Source organism: Nylanderia fulva, unplaced genomic scaffold (assembly GCF_048542155.1).
Source record: "Nylanderia fulva isolate GAGA-0341 unplaced genomic scaffold, ASM4854215v1 Scaffold69, whole genome shotgun sequence".
NCBI classification, from domain to species: Eukaryota; Metazoa; Arthropoda; class Insecta; order Hymenoptera; family Formicidae; genus Nylanderia; species Nylanderia fulva.
Genome location: NW_028190797.1, coordinates 49,066 through 69,091, shown reverse-complemented (window position 1 = coordinate 69,091; position 20,026 = coordinate 49,066). Strand labels below are relative to the sequence as shown.

Genomic DNA, 20,026 nt, shown 5'->3' with positions numbered 1-20,026 from the left:
TCGAGCCGCCGACTCTCTCGCCGCCGCATCTCTCGCCGCCCGTTACCTCTCTCTCTCGCCGCCGACTCTCTCGCCGCCGCATCTCTCGCCGCCCGTTACCTCTCTCTCTCGCCGCCGCATCTCTCGCCGCCCGAGCCGCCGAATCTCTCTCACCGCCGCATCTCTCTCGAATGCGTGCGTCTTCTTTCTCTCTGTCTCTTAATGAGACCGTCGCGTGCGCCTCGTAAGATAAAATTATCGATTTTTTTCTCGCTGAATGCAATGTCCTTGACACAATAATTATATCTCGCAAAGTATGTAACGGGTGGAGCGCAAATAAAGTACACCATGATATATACATATAAGTATTTATTCATCTTATATTTAATACATAATTATATATATAGTTTTATTACATATTAAAAACTAAAGCCACCAGCTCGCAATCGACAAGTTGGTGCATGTTGAAGGCATTGCTAGCGCGTATCGCATTCGACAATTCTCTCGCATTCGTTACAGTGGGTGCAATATTGGAGAATTGAGTATATTTGATATCAACCGTTGCGACGAGCCTCGTCAAACAATCGAACATTATTTCAATACATGAATCGAGCTCAAACATACGATGTAACGTCGATTCGACCATTATCATGCGCACGTCCGCTGATTCGAGACTTATGAGCTTGGTGCCGTTTATCTTGTGAAATCGCACTGTTAGCGGCCCGATACTTATGCAATTATACACATCGTTGTTGGAGAAGGAGTCATTGTTCAGGTAATTGTGAATAGCGTGGCGTTGCTCGTAGAGTCCTTTCCACGTTTCAAGAGATAGTAATAGCTGTTTTCCCCGATGATCTCCTATGGCGATCTCCACATAACTCGGCAGATCCACTCTGATGCCGATTTCGAGGAATTTGAATTCCGTTGCCGTCAATGCGTATCGTCTTCCAAGTATACGAACCGCACGAGGCTCCAGCGAAACGCTGTAAAAATTAGATAAAAAAGATAAAATAAAATTAAAAAATATAAAATATATAAAAGATACAAAAAAGTTATACTTACTCGTCGCATTTCTTCTCGCACGTTTCTTCATGTCTCGGCATGTAGTAATTCATGCTGCTATTGCTTCTTTGAACCGAGGGTATTAAAAAGTGAACCGTCAGTTAGAACGGTCGACGAGAGACTGATTGTATAATAAGGTACTAATAATCGAGTAACGGTCATTTTTAAAATATTAGGAGAAGGGGATTCTTAGAAATATATCTGGAGGGAAAGAACAAAGAAAAATATTTAAAATATTAGGAGAGGGGGATTCTTAGAAATATATCTGGAGGGAAAGACAAATTATTAAAAGTAGTGGGGGTAAAAGAAATTCTTAGAAATACGATTGCGTGAGAAATTTTTAAAAGTAGTGGGGGTAAAAGGAATTCTTAGAAATATCTGGTTAGGAAAAATAACAAAGAGAATAGTATGTAAATAATATGTTTATTCAAAAAACGGAAGATCGTCGCGATTAGCCGACCACCAATTGAATAATTTAAATACATTTTGTAACGCGCAATTTTTTACATGTTTATTACACCGTAGAGTGTATGTGGAATCTAATTTATTTAATGCAGGCACATCTTCATATATGGCATCCAAGGTCTCAATCATGAAACCGCTGCACACATCGTCTACTATTTCGGCAAGCCACTCTCGCTTTTCGAGTCCTTTTACATACACGAGAGAGGACTCTTCTTCTTCCTCCTCGTCTTGTTCATTTATGCCATTGATAGCTGCCGTGATCAAGCGCTGAGCCATGCAGTATGGAACATTTCCATCCTCCCATTGCAAGCTGTGATGATGCTGAGTTATCCATGAGGCCTGGCGCCTTTCCGACTTTATAAGCACGCTCCACGGCACAGGGCATGCGAAGAAATAGTGTGACATGATATATCCTCTTCTCAGGATTGCCGCTTCCTTCACGATAAATCGCTTGTTTAGGATAAATCCTTGCGGGTCGACAAACGTTGGTGCGGACATGATCTCTTCGATGTGAGTCAGTCGAGAGGTATTACTTCACTAACATCAGACATCTCGCATCATCATGATTATGTATCCTCCTCCTCCCCTCTCTCACGCGCGTAGTTGTGTAAACAATTTTAGGTGATTTTGCGCACAACGTTGGTCAACGGGTTGTACTGGATCACGCGATCGTGCATGATGAGGCAGTACGCAGTGGTATTATTAGGCACGTTTTCCTTACACTCAAATTCCAATCTCACATCCACCGTTGCGCTCTTGACCGATTCGTTTTGTCGAGAACAATCGATAATCACAAACGGACCGTTTTGTAAAAACCGTGTGATGGTGAGGCTCGGCTCGAGATACTCGTATCCGTAATAATTTTTGCAGAAACGCGCATACGTGTCATACAGAATTGACCATCTGTTTCTATCAAAATCCAGATTCATATCGTCATACGGATAACATTTCGAGTTCAGATAGAGTTTCACGTTGGTTAATTTACAGTTGTCGAATCGACTCGTATCCTCGGACATGACGTTTTTCCGCCCTGTCTGCAGGGCAAAAATTACATATCGCGGCTTCTCCAGTTGAGTCGCGGTCTTAATGGCCCACGAATGCTTGGTCGTACGCTGCAATAGCGGAAATTCGTATAGATCCCACGAGCGGAAACCCATGCTGAGGTAACGTCCGCTTTCCAGAGCGCGCAGCATCGACAGCTTCTTAATCTCGCTCAACAACACGTGTGGCATTCGCCATTGTATCTTGAATATGTTGATCGCAGGCTCCAGTGCAGAATTTCCATACAGACAATTATTGTCGTTGCGCGCTCGTATTAGGATCAACTCATGACGCGCATTAATAACCACGCGTTTGTAATCCTCGCAAAATCCCAGCAACATGTGCAGCGGTACGCAAAAATTAAAGTATCCATTCACAGTAGTCGGGCTATCCCAGCCTGCATTTCGCATAATCACGCTTCTATCGGATGACATTGTTACATAGTTTTTCAGCAGACTTGTTATTCCCACATTCCTGTTGCGATCAATCTCCACGCCATCGAGCTTATAGCGAATTTCGTCAAACATGAATGCGACGCAATTATTTCCCAGCATCACATTGGATCCCTCAACTGGATGAGTTATCCGCAGTTCACCCTCGATGTAGAGGAAACTCTCATACGGCAACGTATATAAATCCTGTTGTTGTATGGGTATTCTTATTTCGTCGCTGTATCCAAATGTTGTGTTGGCAAACGGGTTGTATGTGTGAGTCTCAATCTTGACGATGCGATCGTCAAAGACTGGCTCTTCCTCGATGTTGAGAATCTCAGTCATTGTTCAGATGGCGCGCACCGCAAATCCCAAAGATTGTAAAAACGCAACGTTTGACGAGGTGAGTCTCTTCTTCGCGGTTGATTTGATATTAGCGAATGATGTTGCTGCTGGCCTGATTGTGTTCTTCGTGTCTTTATTCAACACGAGCATCCCGTCGCACGAGGGTGGCCCGCTGTCGTACGTGCAATCTAACTGTTATCTCTTCACCTCGAAAATCGAGCAACCGTCCCTCCTGATCAGTAACGCGTAACACTAAATCAGTAATGCTCCGTACGAAGACCGGCAGGTAAATGATCTGCGCCGGCGTTTCCGATATCTTATATCCTGGTGGTACCCTCGGTAAAAATTCGTGTATTGTGTGAACGAGTTAATCGTTGCTGTATGCACCCGCGGTCACGTTACACTCTATGCAGATAATGTTCACGTTGATAATATTAATCGCCATGTTCGATTTGTGCCATTTTCGCGGTTGCAGTATACGATTCGAGAATCCCAGCAGCGATCCAATGTTGTTGGGCATGCTAAAGTTTACTCTGTAGGCACACTTGATCTCGCTTCTCATCGTATTGTAATTAGCGCGGAGCACGATTGGATAATCTTCATCGTCGACACCTTTATCGCTAACAGCATTACGTTTTCGGGAAAGTGCGCGTTTCAAAAATTCATGTATCGCTTGCAGCTCGTACAATCCCTCGGGAATCGTAATTTCCGCATCGTCTGTGCCGTAGTAAAATTTATTATTCGAGAAATTCACATTCAATATAGTGTGATAAGTTTCAAAATCCGTCAGACCGAGCTCGTAGTCAGCGTCGCTCAAATCTATGAGTGGAAAGTAGGTCGCCGCGAGAACGCTACTCTTCCCAGTCAATGTTAATGTTAACGACATGTTGACAAAACTGAGTTAAATAGCGCAATGTCAGTCTTTAAATTCGCGGCGAGAAATCTCGGAGAAATTGCAAGCACAATTGTCCACAGATACTCTGATCATACGTTTGATAAGAGGTGTAATTGTATTCCAATTTCGGCACATTTAAATATCGCACCAATTCCTCGGGTGGTCGAAGATTGCCAAAACTGTCGAAATAGATTGCGCGATTTCCCCTTTTTGCATACGCTACCCAATGAGTGCCAGGACCGTCTGTGCTGTTCAGATTGATACCGCTCTCATTTTCTCGCGCGCCATTTATCGGTAAATTATTGCGCATAAATACACCTTTAAAATATGGAATGTGCATACGTTTTGCAAGTTGTAGCAATTGCACATTTGTAGTTACACCTTGCGGCATTTTTAACGTTTTTTTGACGTTTTTTTTTTCCTCGCTCCTCGTCCATATTTGTAAGGGGCGAGATACAGTCCGCGGCCTTCCATGGCGCGATTGTGGCGTAGTATCTCTTGCAACTGACGTTGCGCGGCTTTATTGTCGTTCACCGCTTTTGCTACGCCAGCCGCTCCGCCGACCAGGGATCCGAGCGCACCCAGCATTGGTAAAATCGGTAAAAATCCGCCTCGTTTTGCTGCCGAAAGTATCCTCCTCTTTGTCTTCCTCTTTTTCGTTTTCAAGCCCATGCCGAGCTTCGTCTTGGTTTTCATCGCTGCCCAGACAACTGCGGCCGCGGCTTTCTCACCGAGACTCGAGTTTTTCGCGACGATGCGAGTTTTCGCTTTCTCGGCGAGTACCTTATCCGCCGCGTGTCTCTTGGTGAGTTCGCTGCTCCGAGAGTACGCTATATCGTGTTCACGGCACGCCGCGTCCAATGGGTTGACGCCTTGATCACCTCTAGCCAATCGCTTTTCCAAACGAGTTCCCGGGCCGCAAAATTGATAGCCGGAGATATGAAGCTCGACCGGAAGTGCGTTTATCGCACGATTTAATAGACCTGTGCCTATTTTCGTTGACATCCGTTGCAATCTCTAGACGATACTGAGCAAAGCGCGAGTCCGCGCAGCTATAAATAGGCGGACGTTGGAGGTCAAATCGGGAGTGAGAAAATGCAATTCGTGCGACAACCTCTGACGATACGAGTGATGAATTACGACGACAGAGTACGCTGCAGCGTGAACGAAGGTGTGCGCAAACACGTTACGATGCTACCGACAACTATACGCGCGATCGTTTGCGGCCCCTCAAACTGCGGTAAAACCAACGTGTTGATAAGCCTGCTGGAAAGTCCGCACGGTGTGCGTTTCGAGAACGTGTACGTGTACTCGAAATCGCTGCAACAGCCGAAATATCGCTATTTGGAAGATTTATTGACGCCGATTGACGAAATCGGCTACTTTACATTCTCCAATAACAGTGACGTCATTCCACCGAGCGAGGCATGTCCAAATTCAATTTTTGTCTTTGATGACGTGGCATGCGACAAGCAAGATACGATAAGAGAGTACTTCTCAATGGGGCGCCACTCGAACATCGACTGCTTCTATCTCTGTCAGACATACGCGAGAATACCGAAACATCTTATACGCGACAACGCGAACCTGCTAATTCTATTTAAACAGGACGCCACCAATTTGAAGCACGTGTACAACGATCACGTGAATACCGACATGTCGTATGAGGATTTCGGGGAGTTATGTCGTACATGTTAGCAACAAAAGTATGGATTTCTAGTGATAGACAAGGACAGCTCGCTTACGAACGGGCGATACAGAAAAGGATTTAACGAGTTCGCGATACCGCGGAGCCATTAGTCGTCGACAGCACTCTCTAGAGTTTAGGATGGCTGATAATATTCGCGAGCGTGAAAAGGTTGCCAAGGAGATTGCGAAGACGGCCGAATCGATCCGCAAGAAACATCGCGCTCTGAAGACCGGACAGATCGATGATGATATCGCCGTCAAGACTCACTTTAAACCTATTATCGAGCCGCTACAGAAGATTGTCGACAACGCGACGATTTCGGTGAAAAACGAGCCTAACACCGACGACGACGACGACGACGGTGTGAAGATTGAGACACGGTATGAGGGGGAGACACCGAAAAAGAGAAAACATAAAACTATCAAGCGATATAAAGAAGAGGAGGCATTGAAAAAGAGAAAATATGATATTTCGAAGCCATTGGACGCTTCACTGCCGACAACATCTACACCGATAAGCGTATTACCTGTGATACCCACAACACTCGTAGACGAAAATGTTTTGAAAACCACGCGTAACCCGCCCGAAATATCCCTTCGACACTGGTTAAGATCGTCGGAAGGTCGACAAATGATGCGAAAGGATTGGGGGCCATTAGGACAAAAGTACATGGACGCTCTCCTTGGTGCTGATGAGAAGAAAGAAATTGATAATGTATACGGAGTCTACTTCGGCGAGAATGAAATGCGGCTCGGCAGCAAGCGATTCGCGATTGACAAAGATGACAATATAATCATAGGCGACACGCGGTACATTGGAACGCCCGGATTGTACGAGTTGATCTTCAAGAAAAAACCCGATTACCAGAATGACGATTTGCAAAAATACAAACACATATTATTGACGACAAACGTGCATAAACGCAATTTTGATGCGCAAGGTCGTGTGAAGGGTAGCAAGGGGGACAAGTACAAATATATAATCGCACCGTTGACGCGGGTGGAGAGCCCAAAATCTGGCACTGGAATGCCTCGCGCTATGACGCTAACCGACAATAAGATTGATTACGTGCACTGGGACAACCCCAACGAGCTAGTGAATCGCCTACGATTGCTCGACGCTTCGCGCCAAGCTGGCAACAACGCGCATGACAACGAGATCCTGTCGATCATCGAGGAACTGCGGGAAACGGGAATTATTATAAATTAAACGGGGGTCCCGACAATCTATTCAGTTCATCGCGTGACACTTTACAAAGCATTGCAAAAAAAATGTCTATCAATAAATTTGGATTATTCGAGAGGAGAATTGATACAACCGGTGATCATTGGCACACATTGATGAGAAGATGTGTGCGTAAAAACGCTCTATGTCGCGTCGCTACAGATTATGACGCGAGATCGCGCAAGATTCGCCGTGTAGCGCAACCTGAGGCGGATACCGATGCCGTCAACAAATTGTACCTGGAAGAGTGCTTTAAAACATTGATGGTCCAACAGAAAGAGTTAGATGAGAAGCTGACTGCGTTAGAGAAGGATGTACGAGCGTTGGAGACTGCGATAAAAGAACTTTTGCGTGCACCAAACACTACCTCAGACACAGACATCTAATGAGCGGTTGACTCAGAAACGTCTATCAAACAAACGTCTAGAAGAAGTGGTTGCGAGCGAACACGAAGGATTATCAGCGTGCTACCAAACAACAATGAGTGGTATCAGTGACCGACCCGGAAGCAGCAGTGACCGACCCGGAAGCAGCAGTGAACGACCTGGAAACGGTGGTGAACGCGACCGCTACGATCGAGGTTACGATCATGTCAAACAGGGTTGCGAACGAGGCTACGAACAAGTTCTTAAAGGTTACATACAAGGCTATCAACAACTCAGTAAGGGTTGCAAACAGGTCAGGGACGGTTACGATCGATTCAAAAGCGGCTGCGAACGGATCAGAAACGACTGTGAAAAAGGCTGCAAACGAGTCAAAGACGATTTTCGAATGGGTCAAGGACGGGAGTGAACAACGCTATAACGACTACCTAACCCGAAAGAACCCCGAAACAACGTGGCACGAACGTGAACGAACCCTGAAAGAACCTCGAAACAACGTGGCACGAACCCCGAAACAACGTGAACGAACCCCGAAACAACGTTAGCGAACCCCGAAACAACGTGAACAAACCCCGAAACAACGTGAACAAACCCCGAAACAACGTAAACAAACCCCGAAACAACGTGAAAGAACCCCGAAACAACGTAAAAGAACCCCGAAACAACGTGAACGAACCCCGAAACAACGTGAACGAACCCCGAAACAACGTGAAAGAACCCCGAAACAACATGAACGAACCCCGAAACAACGTGAAAGAACGTGAAAGAACACCGAAACAACGTGAAAGAACCCCGAAACAACGTGGTACAAACGTGAAAGAACACCGAAACAACGTGGTACGAACGTGAAAGAACACCGAAACAACGTGGTACGAACGTGAAAGAACACCGAAACAACGTGGTACGAACGTGAAAGAACACCGAAACAACGTGGTACGAATGTGAAAAAACGAGAATGAATAGTGAAAATAACAACGAGCAACATAGTTTGGAGAGAAGGCAGTTGGTAAACGAGTTGCACACGTCAGCAAGAAAAAATTTCCCTCGAAGGCATGTCATAGTGCGAGGATACGATAATCTGTGGCAAGCCGACATTGTCGAGATGCGTCCGTACTCCCGTTTCAACAGAGGTTACCACTACATACTCACCGTCATCGATGTGTTGAGCAAGTATGCGTGGGCTGTACCACTCAAGAGTAAAGGAGAAAGCGAGACAGCTGACGCAATCGCTGAGATAATTCGAGACAGCAAGAGATGTCCGAAAAACATGCAAACCGATAATTGGAAGGAATTTTACAACGCCGATGTGCAACGACTTATGAAAGCATAACATTAATCACTATTCGACATATTCGGTATTGAAGGCGTCGGTCGTCGAGCGATTCAATCGCACGCTAAAGAACGACATGTGGAAGATGTTTACGCTAAATGGCACTTACAAGTGGTTCGACATACTGCCACGCCTCGTATCAGATTACAACGGACGCAAGCATCGAACGATTGGTATGCGACCCGCCGACGTTACCCCCGCGATCGCCGAAAGACTCTTGGCTACCGTGTACAATCGTGTAAAAATCGCGGGCCCGGCAAAGTTTAAAGTAGGTGATCAGGTACGCGTCAGCAAGTACAAACAACTTTTCGAGAAGGGTTACACGCCAAATTGGACAACCGAGGTGTTTAAGATTGTTAAAGTGCAGCATACTAATCCCGTAACATATCTACTCGAGGATTATCGCAAGACATCTTTCGCTGGAGCGTTTTACGAGCACGAGCTGCATCGCGCAAATTGTCCGAATGTGTACCTCGTGGAGAAAATACTGCGCAGGAGGGGTGACGAGGTTTACGTGAAATGGCTGGGATTCGACAGTTCGCACAATTCTTGGATACATAAAAACAATGTTATTTAATGTATTTTATTCAATCATTGTATAACATAATATATATTATACCATATATAAAATATATAACAAAAAATATATACTTCTCATTAATACATCCTCACAATATAAATATAATAAATATAATAAATATAATAAATATAATAATATAATAATATAATAAATATAATTTACAACGGTATTCTATAATGTCCCCACGGTAAGGTGTCGGTCGACTCAGGTACGACATACCGTTTGTCGTCGTAGGGACTTAGAGCAATTTTTGTCTCGCTGATGGTATACACTTTATGCAATTTCGATCTTATGCATGACTGCTGACGCGTCATTTCAATTTCGTCATTAAGACAACGCGTATAATCGTCGAATGTTATACTACGCGCTACGACGTTATTTTTGACACCTTTTGCCTTTTTAGTGTCTTTTTTACCGTCCACCCGCAAAGCATACATTTTTGCTCTAAGCCCGATGAATTCGGTCATTATCGCACCGTTATTCTCATCTTTCATCAGACCCGGCACCTTTTTATTCGCGAGCGGTATACCGTACGCATTATTCGCGGCGTAATCGCTGGTATCGAATCGAGCGATATCGCGTTTCAAATTTTCATAGACAACCTGACATTTAATTTGATAAATTAAACTGTCCGTGTCGGTGTACATTACTCTACAATTGTCACGATAGAGCGGTGACATGTATTCGTGATGAAATTCATAAAGACATACTTTTGATATGTCGAGTATGCACATGCCGACGTAGATTGGTTTGTAGAATTTTACTTCGAGTTTGCGTAATTCTATGGCAACTAATTTTTCCGAAAATATGCTCGTACTATGAAAATTTGGTTTCGCGATCATTGCCTCCGCACCGTACCGTCCGTCCCATTTTGTTAATAATTTTACATCAACATGATTGCGCACATTTTCCATCGTCTTGCCAAATACCGCATTATTCATCAATTTATATAAATTTTTTTCAAAATCGTTTTTCGCATGTGTTCTAAACTGCGTGTTGAGTTCGATGTATTTTTGCAGCCACGCTGACTGCGTGAATTGTAGTATGCGGTATATTTTTGTTATGCGTAGCCCGTAGCGCGTGCACTGCTGTAGATTACGATAGTGTATCACGTAGCGCTTCTTATCGCAAAGCGTTGCGAGGAGTTTATACTCCCGCTTGCCGGGCGGCTTATCGCGCGTCGGGCAAAACGGTAGGTCAATGTGCGCGTCATGAAGATGCTGCAGATACTCTAAATCTACTTCGAGAACATAGCCTATAGGCGAATCGAACGCGATAGATGATACGTCAAAATTCGATATATCGTCGACCCACCGAAAATCGGCATACGGCAATGGTTGACACATTGCCCATCCGTTATTTACATCGAAATACATGAGGTACGATGAGGGTTTCGATGGGTCGTACGATTGCATGTACTTGTTATTAGCCTGTGCGTATCGGCCTGAACATTGACTAAGGCCGCCGCGTATACCCCGTTCGACAAACATAACCATGTCAATGTCTGTTAATAATTCAAATTTTATATTCGTATGTTTTAACATGGCGTCCCATGTATATCCGGGGAGAGTATAATAATACGCGGGATCGAGTTTGTAACTTTTTATACAACTATCGCGAAAATTCTCAAATATATCGACCAATAACAAGACATCAATTTTTAAATATAAATCGCTATATTCGCCTAGCGTTCGAAGGGAGAATCGGCTCCAGACGGTCTCGGCGTGCGCGTAATCACTCTCGGATACTGTGTCGCCGGTTAAGGAACTGTAAAATGAGTCGCGCGGCGGTAAACGTGTGTCTTGTAATCTGTCCACGCAGTCTATGTATTCGTACGGAAAGACGCCCTTCCGTGTCAATAAATTGAATTTTTCACTAGTTAAATTTTGATATTCCGAATGTAAAATTTTTAGTTTATCTTTATCCAAAAATGACGCTAATTTGTCGAGACTAGCGCTGAGAAACTTATACGAATCGATAAACCGTAATTTGATATAATTTTTCGAATTATTATCTTGTGTCAATCTAACAGTCTTCGAGAATAAAATGTATTTTTCCTTTGTTATCGGCAGTAATTCGATTTCCCCTTCGAACGCTGTGGCTATGTCCTCGATAATAAAATGTGCGTCGTAACCTGATAAATTATGAAAGACTATAGGGATACAAAATGATTCTTTGTAATTTAAGTTACAATTTGAATGCGCAGGAGCCCTGTACCGCCCGGTGAGGTGGCAATGATCGCGGACGCGTGTATCGTCTTCGTCAAACGGTTTTTCACAAATGTGACAATGTGTTGCGCCGCAAAATTTTAACCACTCGTCAGGCGTTAAATTTACCATGGGGACATTGGTCGTTAAAATATTTTTTACGCGAATTGCTAAATTTTTAAACTGTTCGGCGAACCATGCGACGCAATCGACACTACGGCGGGAATTGTACGCGGACAACGAACTGNCGTACGAACACTGTACATAGTACGCGATACTGAACACTTGATGGTGTTGATAATTTTTGGCATCTTTGGTCTTTGCCAAAACACACTCGAGGTCTGCGTACACCACAAACGGAAGCCGCTCCTTCCTCGTGTAGTTGTCGAAGCTGAGCCACTTGTCATTCTCGCTCGGCAGCCGGATAGCGCAGTCGTTCAGTTTCCCGCAATCTTCCATATGCGCCTGCAATTTATCCACTCCGAAATAATGTAGGCATCTGTAAAAAATTAAAAATTTAATGAAAATTTAATTAAAATATAATTTAAGTTTAATATATACTTACCGATCGCAGATATATTTTTGACCATGTTTTTTGCTCAGTTGTGAGCTGACGAGGCGAGACAGATTTTTTATGCACGCGAAATGTCCAACGCTGTGTTCGTCCTCCACGTACAGCAGATTGACGTGCCTGTCCTTCTTTTTTTCCGAAAGACGCAACGGGACGATGTTCTCGTTCTCGATGATGTACACGTTTACGGAGATGTCGTTTGCAAGTTCGAATTTTTTAATTTGATTCACAGTCACTGGAAACTCAATGTTTTGGAGATTCAGCACTGTGGTGTAATGCGGATAGGAGGATTCTCGATCCACATGTATATCAGCGGGGTACAGAGCGGCCACCACTGACCATGCGAAACACGCATTGTCCGCTGATCGCACATTAACAACCGCTCTCTTTGTTACAATTTTTTGCGGTAATGTGATACGACATCCCGCGCGCATAGGATTATACTTGTTGATATTTACTGTCAAATCTATTATCCGCGACAATGCCCAGCCGCTATCGCGTTCCTGGAACTCTTCTAGCGATGCTAGCGTGGGCTCGATTACGCGGCGCTCGTACCACTCTCGTACATCGGACGTGCGAAAGAGTTCAAAGTTTCTCGTGTTGATACTTTTATTGGCGCGCTTGTCACCGGACACAAATTCGCCGTTGAAAACGGTGTTCACTTTTACACTGATGTGTCTCTGCAGCACATTCTCCACGTTCTTGACTACAATGTCTGCGGCATTTTCCAAAAACTGACGCGGTTCGATGTGGTCTGCGTTAATTATCGCACCGGTAAGTATACGGTTATCGAACGCTGTATCGATTTCGCGCCAAACGAGTCTTTGCGCGTTATTGCCGCCGCCACTAAATCCACCATTAAACATGGATTCACCGACATACTGTTTCTGCAAGCGCACCTTTGCACCCTCGAGTCGCGTTATTCTCGCCACCAGAGATTGTCTATGTCCAATCGAGAGACGCGGACGCTTGGCACGGCTGCGTTCTTCCAGCTCTTCGATAAATTCTTCGCACTCTTGCAGCCATCCGAAATATTCGCCCAAGGTGGCGACTTGGTGGGAACGCTCCAACAGTTCGCGCTCAACGTTCTCCATTTTTGTAAAAAATTCACTTTTTCACATTTATTACAAAAAAACTACTTTGCACACTAAACTTTTTTTCTTGCACCTTGAATGAAGCGTGCGCTCGCCAGTGGTACTATGGCCCGGCAGCTGCATCGGTCCTCATTATATATCCCGATCATCCCTTTGTTCGTGGGATGATGATGATGCAATTGTTAATTTGCGAGAAATATTTGTGCGATATCTACCCGCTGATAATTCTTAGAAATACATAGATAAGGCCGCCCGTTACCTTTCATTTCACCCCGTCGGATTGACACGTCGCGCAAACATGTCGCAACCTGTATGGATCAACCCGCTTGATTGTCGGCAAACCTTTTGTTCTTAATAATTCGCAGAATTATCTTATCTTATCTTGGATTTTCGGAGAAAATTTAGATATCGCTGTAATAGATATCGCTGTAATAGATATCTTATCTTGGATTTTCAGAGAAAACTTAGATATCCAATTGTCGGCGCTCAGCCTGGATTCTGAAACGGCGGCAGCCATTCGTAGAATTTTTATCTTATCTTATCTTGTTTATGAAAACTTAGATATCGCTCAAAGACGCCGCTTATCTTATCTTGTTTATGAAAACTTAGATATCGCTCAAGCTTATCTTATCTTGTTTATGAAAACTTAGATACCGCTCAAAGACGCCGCTTATCTTATCTTATCTTGTTTATAAACATATCAGGTAACATGATCCCCTTATCAGGTAATATGATCCCCTTATCAGGTAATCTGATATGTTTATAAACAAAAGATAAGCTTATCTACTGATAAGACCCCCTCCCCCCGCGTGACATCACCCCCCTCGCCCCCGATTCCCCCCGCCCCTTACCCCCCCTCATTGCCCCTGGTCTAGAACTCCCCTAGTATACCTACTCAAAGAGGAGCAATCAAAGCAAAATTAACATTGATAAGAAATTTCGTAAATCGAATTACTGAAAAACCGGAGACTGTCACAAGGAAAGAACTCGAAGTGCGTGTTCAGAATCTTTAAGATGCGCACACTAAATTTCAAGGCATTTTGCAGCAATTAATAGCGGTCGTTTCTGAAGAAGAATATGATCTGAGAGATGCAACGGAAGAAACAAAATTTGAAGAGAGATACGTCGCATTGAAAACGTCATTGTTGCGCGTTCTAGAGAAAACAAAACTATTACAAGCCGCATCTAGCAGCGGAAATCAGGGTAACAACAACGTGCTAGCGCAAATCTTGGAGGAGCAAACGATTCTCATTCAGCGGCTGTTGAAGCGATCAAATGAGAATAGTGGCAGTGATATCATCGCAAGAATATTAGAACAACAAGGTCAGATGTTGGAGCGTATGAGTACACATTCGGGTGCGCCGCGAGAATCACAGGTGAAGCTGCCGACGATTAAGCTGCCAACGTTCAGTGGAAACATCGAGGATTGGAAAAGGTATGCTGACACATTTAAAACATTAATACATGATAGCAATTTATCCGGTGTGCAGAAGCATCAATATTTCGTGGGATCATTGAGCGGTCCGGCGGCAAGGATAATCGAATCGATAGAAATTTCGGAGCAAAATTATATTATCGCTTGGGAGCTGTTGAGAAAGCGATACGAGGACGACAGAGCCATCCGTAAGCGACACATTCAATGTCTTTTCGAGCTGCCGCGGGTGCATCGAGAATCCGCCGGAGCAATTTGAGAACTCATAGATCACGTGCAGAAACATCTACGAGTTTTGCATTCCATGGAGCTGCCTACGGAGTCATGGGGAGAGCTGATTGTGTATCTGATCGAGAAGAGTTTGGACAGCGCCACAAGAAAGCGTTGGGAGGAACACGCCGAGACATTGGAGACAATAATGACCAATGCTGCGGTGGATTTTTTGCAACGCCGATGTCAAGTATTGGAGCGAGCAGCTCTGAGCGAAAAATCGGCGGACGTTACCAGCAAATCAAATCCCAGTAATTATGAAAAGAACAACGGTAATAAAAAGCATTCTTTTCATTTGAAATCTCTCTGGCCAAACACTAGTAACGACAACCGTTCAAGGACGATGTTATTTATGTCACGGACTTCATCTTATTTACAATTGTAATCAATTTTTGAATCTTTCTGTTGAAAATAGAATCCAAGCAGTAAAGAGATTGAAGCTTTGCATCAATTGTCTTCGCAATGATCATTTCGTTGCGAAATGCAAGTCGGGTTCGTGTCGAGAATGCGGAGAGCGGCACAACACATTGTGCCACAAAAAGGAAAACAAAATGAGTTCCACTGGCAATGTAAAGGAGCAGTCACACGGCACAGGATTGCCGGCGACTTCCGAGCGGGAGGCAACAGTCACCTCAGGAAGAGCGGCAATCGGTCCGTCGGTGCATCATGCACGAGGAGGCGCGGAGCGTAAGCGTGTACTGATGTCAACGGCAATTGTAAACGCGAAGGGAGGTAATAATTACGATTGTCAATTGGGAGTCTTATTGGATAGCGCGAGCAAAACTAATTTTATAACCTTAGCAGCAAATAGAAAACTAGGTTTAAAATTGGACAATGTCTGCGAGTTGATCAATGTCTTAAGCAATATGAATTGCATGATAAAACACGGTTGTCAAGTGCAAATAAAATCGCAAACATCAGATTTCAATTTAAATTTGTATTGTTTAGTTGTTCCAACAATAACAAAGAAATTACCATCCTTCTCAATTCGCGTTTCTCAATTGTCGATTCCGGAAAATCTTAAATTAGCGGATCCATTATTTCACAGTCCGAGCAATATCGATGCGCTTATAAGCGGAGAATTTTTCTTTCAATTGTTGGAGAATGAAAAAATTGAACTTCGCGGTGATCTGCCGATATTACAAAACAGCAAATTCGGCTGAATATTGGCAGGCTCGATACCGGAAGATTTAGTTGCTATTCAATCGATCGACAGTTTGTCGTCAAGTGTTTACACATGCTTGTCAATACAACAAGAATCGATAGACAACGCGATATCAAAATTTTGGGAATTGGAAGAATATTGAACCGATAAGCGTGTAACAATATCGATCGAGGAACAAGAGTGCGAGAAATGTTTTGTAAACACAGTGACTAGAGATTCGGCGGGTCGGTTTATTGTTAGACTGCCTTTTAGAGAAAATAAGGTGAAACTCGGAGAATCAAAACAAATAGCAATCAGGCGATTAAAACAGCTAGAGCGCAAGTTTCTATGTAGTCAAGAATTTTATAATTAATATTCGAGATTTATGCAGGAATATATTCAATTAAATCATATGTCTAAAATAGTCGGAGAAACGAATGCAATCTCACCGATATATCTGCCGCATCACGGCGTTATACGCGAATCGAGTACTACGACGAAGCTGCGCGTCGTATTTAACGGCTCTGCGAAAACGACATCAGGCGTTTCATTGAACGACACATTGATGACCGGAGCAATTTTACAGGATAACATAATTGATATTATTCTGCGGTTTAGAATTCATGCAATTGCGGTTACCGGCGATTTGAGAAAAATGTATCGGCAAATTCTAATACACGAGCAGGATCGAGATTATCAAAGAATTTTGTGGCGATTTTCTATTGACCAGCTGATTCAAGAATTCAGATTGAATACGGTTACGTACGGATTGGCGTGCGCTCCATTTTTGGCGATACGTTGCGTTAGACAATTAGCGAGCAATGCAGATAAAAATTTAATCTAGCATCAAAGGCTTTATTAAACGATTTGTACGTCGACGACATTTTAACTGGAGTTAGTTGTGAGAGCAATGCGGTGGAATTAATATCTCAATTAAAGGCGTTATTAAAGAGTGGTGGCTTCGAGCTGCACAAGTGGCGTTCGAATTGCAGGGGGATCTTGGGTTTGGTTGAGCGAATCCAAGAACCTTCGGCTGTCGCCATCGATGAAGGCGATACAAACAATGTAAAAACGTTAGGTTTAATTGGCTGCCGGAGCAAGATCTACTCAAATTCTCAAATCAATTAATAACAAGTTTAAGTAAGACAAAACGAGAAGTTTTATCAGCCATCTCACGGCTATTTGATCTATTGGGGTTAATAAGTCCGATCTTAATTCGAGCTAAATTAATTATGCAGGGGACATGGATAGCCAATTTAGACTGGGACGAAGTATTAACAGCGGAGCTTCAACAAGCGTGGAGCGCATACGCAGAAGATTTGCAGAATATAACTGAAATTCAAATTCCACGCAGAGTCATTTCGAGTAGGAACGTCAATCAAATAGAACTACATGCATTTTGTGATGCATCCTTGAGAGCGTATGGAGCATGCATTTATTTGCGGACAATAGATCAGAATGATAATAGTCATTCAGCGTTGCTTTGTTCAAAATCGCGCGTTGCTCCAACTAAGAGTAAAATAATTACGTTACCGAGGCTAAAATTATGCGGCGCACTGACTTTAATTAGATTAGTAAGAAATGTTGTCGAAGCGCTAAAAATCGAGTTTGACGAAATAACGGCGTGGAGCGATTCCGCGATTGTGTTGGCGTGGATATCCGGCGATCCGTTACGTCAAAAAACATTTGTATCAAATCGAACGGCAAAAATACAGACGAACCTTCCGTCAAAACATTGGCGTCACGTTAAGAGCAAAGACAATCCTGCGGATTTGATTTTGCGAGGCACGAGTCTCAAGAATTTGCAGTGTTGTGCCTCGTGTGAGACACAGAAGGGATGTTGCCGGATTAGGAAGTAGACTTCTGAATCGTCGGGGTTTCTCCGTAGATTTTAGTCTTGTTTAATGTAGAATTACTTCTTTATTCAATATATATATATATATATATATATATATATATGTATATTGGTATATATAATCTTAACAAGACTCGGCGTATGGTTATTTAAAAAAACCTCTGGTAACTTCGTTTCTCTTTTTCGTTCGTTTGACGCGACTCTAGATTTATTCTGACTTTAGCTAATTAACGACTCGTCTGGTTACGAGTCGGGAGTTATCCTCGATGTGTCTCGGTAGGTTGGTCTAATTCAACTCGCTCTCTGTTCACTCCCGAGTTCTTACGTGAACTCGGTTTTTCGTTATTTCATTTGGAAGGGGTGCCTGGCGACAGGCACCCGATTGGTGCATAGCTTTTGCATACGCGGCTAGATTTTGAGTTAAGAGCTGTTCGAAAGATGAAGCTCTTAGCTTGCGTCTTCGCGGTTTCCGGCCCGCTGCTGCATCAGCGGTCTCCACGCGGATTTTATATCCGTTAACTTGTAATTATAGCCTTTCGGGCTATAACAGCAGACCTGTAGACTTTGGTGGGAGGGCCCTGAGTGGCTGTCAGAGATTGATTATTGCACGCAAAATGAAACAAGAACATTAAGTTTGTCGCAACCGGAATTAGAGATTATTGAATCTGAGCAAAGGTTAGAGTCGCAAGTATTTTTAAATATTAATAAACAAACGATATTATCTTATTTAGACAACCATTCTACACTAACCAAATTTGAGCGCATTTTTGCATGGATTTTTCGATTTCTATCAAACTGCAAAACAGAGCAAGCCAAACGTAAACGCGACAATATTTCAATCAAAGAGATTCACAATATAAGACGACTAATAATTATAGAAACTCAGAAATTTCATTTTGCAAACAGATGGTCAGAATTAAAGGCAGGAAGGCAAATTGCGTCGAACAGTAAATTATTACCGCTTAGTCCATTTATAGACGAAGAAGGACTCGTCAGGGTGGGCGGCAGAATTAAAAATTCATTAGCATCATTTGACACAAGGCATCCAATATTACTGCCGTCCAGCAACAGATTTACAAAACTATTATTCAAGCGAGAGCACCGTAGATTGTTACACGCGGGTCCACAAGCATTGTTGTACGCAATTCGAGAAAAATACTGGCCTATTAACGGAAAAAGTATAGCACGAAAAACTGTACACGAATGCGTAAACTGCTTCCAAAATAATCCGAGAACAATGTCTCAGATAATGGAACAGCTGCCGACAGACAGAGTTGTATTAAAGCGTCCATTTTTTGTAACGGGTATAGACTTCGCGGAGCCCATTGTGACGTTAGTTAACCGAGGCCGCGGTAGGAAAACAAACAAATCGTATATATCGTTATTTGTTTGTTTTGCAACAAAAGCAATACATTTCGAAGCGGTCAGCGATCTCAGCGCAAGCGCATTTATAGCTGCGCTTAAACGTTTCGTAGGGCGTAGAGGTTGTCTACAGCGTATATTTTGCGATAATGCGACTAATTTCGTAGGAGCACGAAATGAGCTTCACGATATACAACAAATGATCAAAGAAAATAATAAGGATATAATCGACGAATTTTGTACTCCGAACAATATCGAGTGGAAATTTATTCCACCGTCGGTGCCTCACATGGGCGGCAGGCGTAAAATCTTGCAAGTTTCACTTAAAACGAGTTATCGGTCAAAATCTGTTAATCTTTGAAGAATTAACTACGGTTCTAATACAGATTGAAGCATGTTTAAATTCACGGCCAATCTGCCAATTACCATCTACTCCCACAGACTTGCTACCATTGACACCAGGTCATTTCATTGTTGGCGAAACACTAACGAGCACTCCAGAATTGGATGTAACCGACGTACCGATTAACAGACTCGATCGTTTAATTATTAACTCGAAGGCAATTAACTCAAAGAATCGCGCAGGAGTTTTGGCATCGTTGGTATAGGGAATACCTTACGTCCTTGCAAGAAAAGGCTAAGTGGAAATTCGAAAACACAAATTTA

General features: G+C 43.3%; 1 protein-coding gene and 1 pseudogene across 1 annotated transcript; one reads left to right on the top strand and one right to left on the bottom strand.

Moving 5' to 3' along the window:
* Positions 1 to 6,046: 6,046 nt before the first annotated feature.
* LOC146720448 (uncharacterized) lies at positions 6,047 to 7,117 on the top strand. Its single transcript, XM_085488402.1, has one exon. It carries the CDS (start codon positions 6,047 to 6,049, stop codon positions 7,115 to 7,117), a length of 1,071 nt encoding a protein of 356 aa, XP_085344528.1.
* A 5,043-nt stretch (positions 7,118 to 12,160) lies between these two features.
* Positions 12,161 to 13,297, bottom strand: LOC146720447 (uncharacterized; annotated as a pseudogene).
* Between the last annotated feature and the right edge of the window lie 6,729 nt (positions 13,298 to 20,026).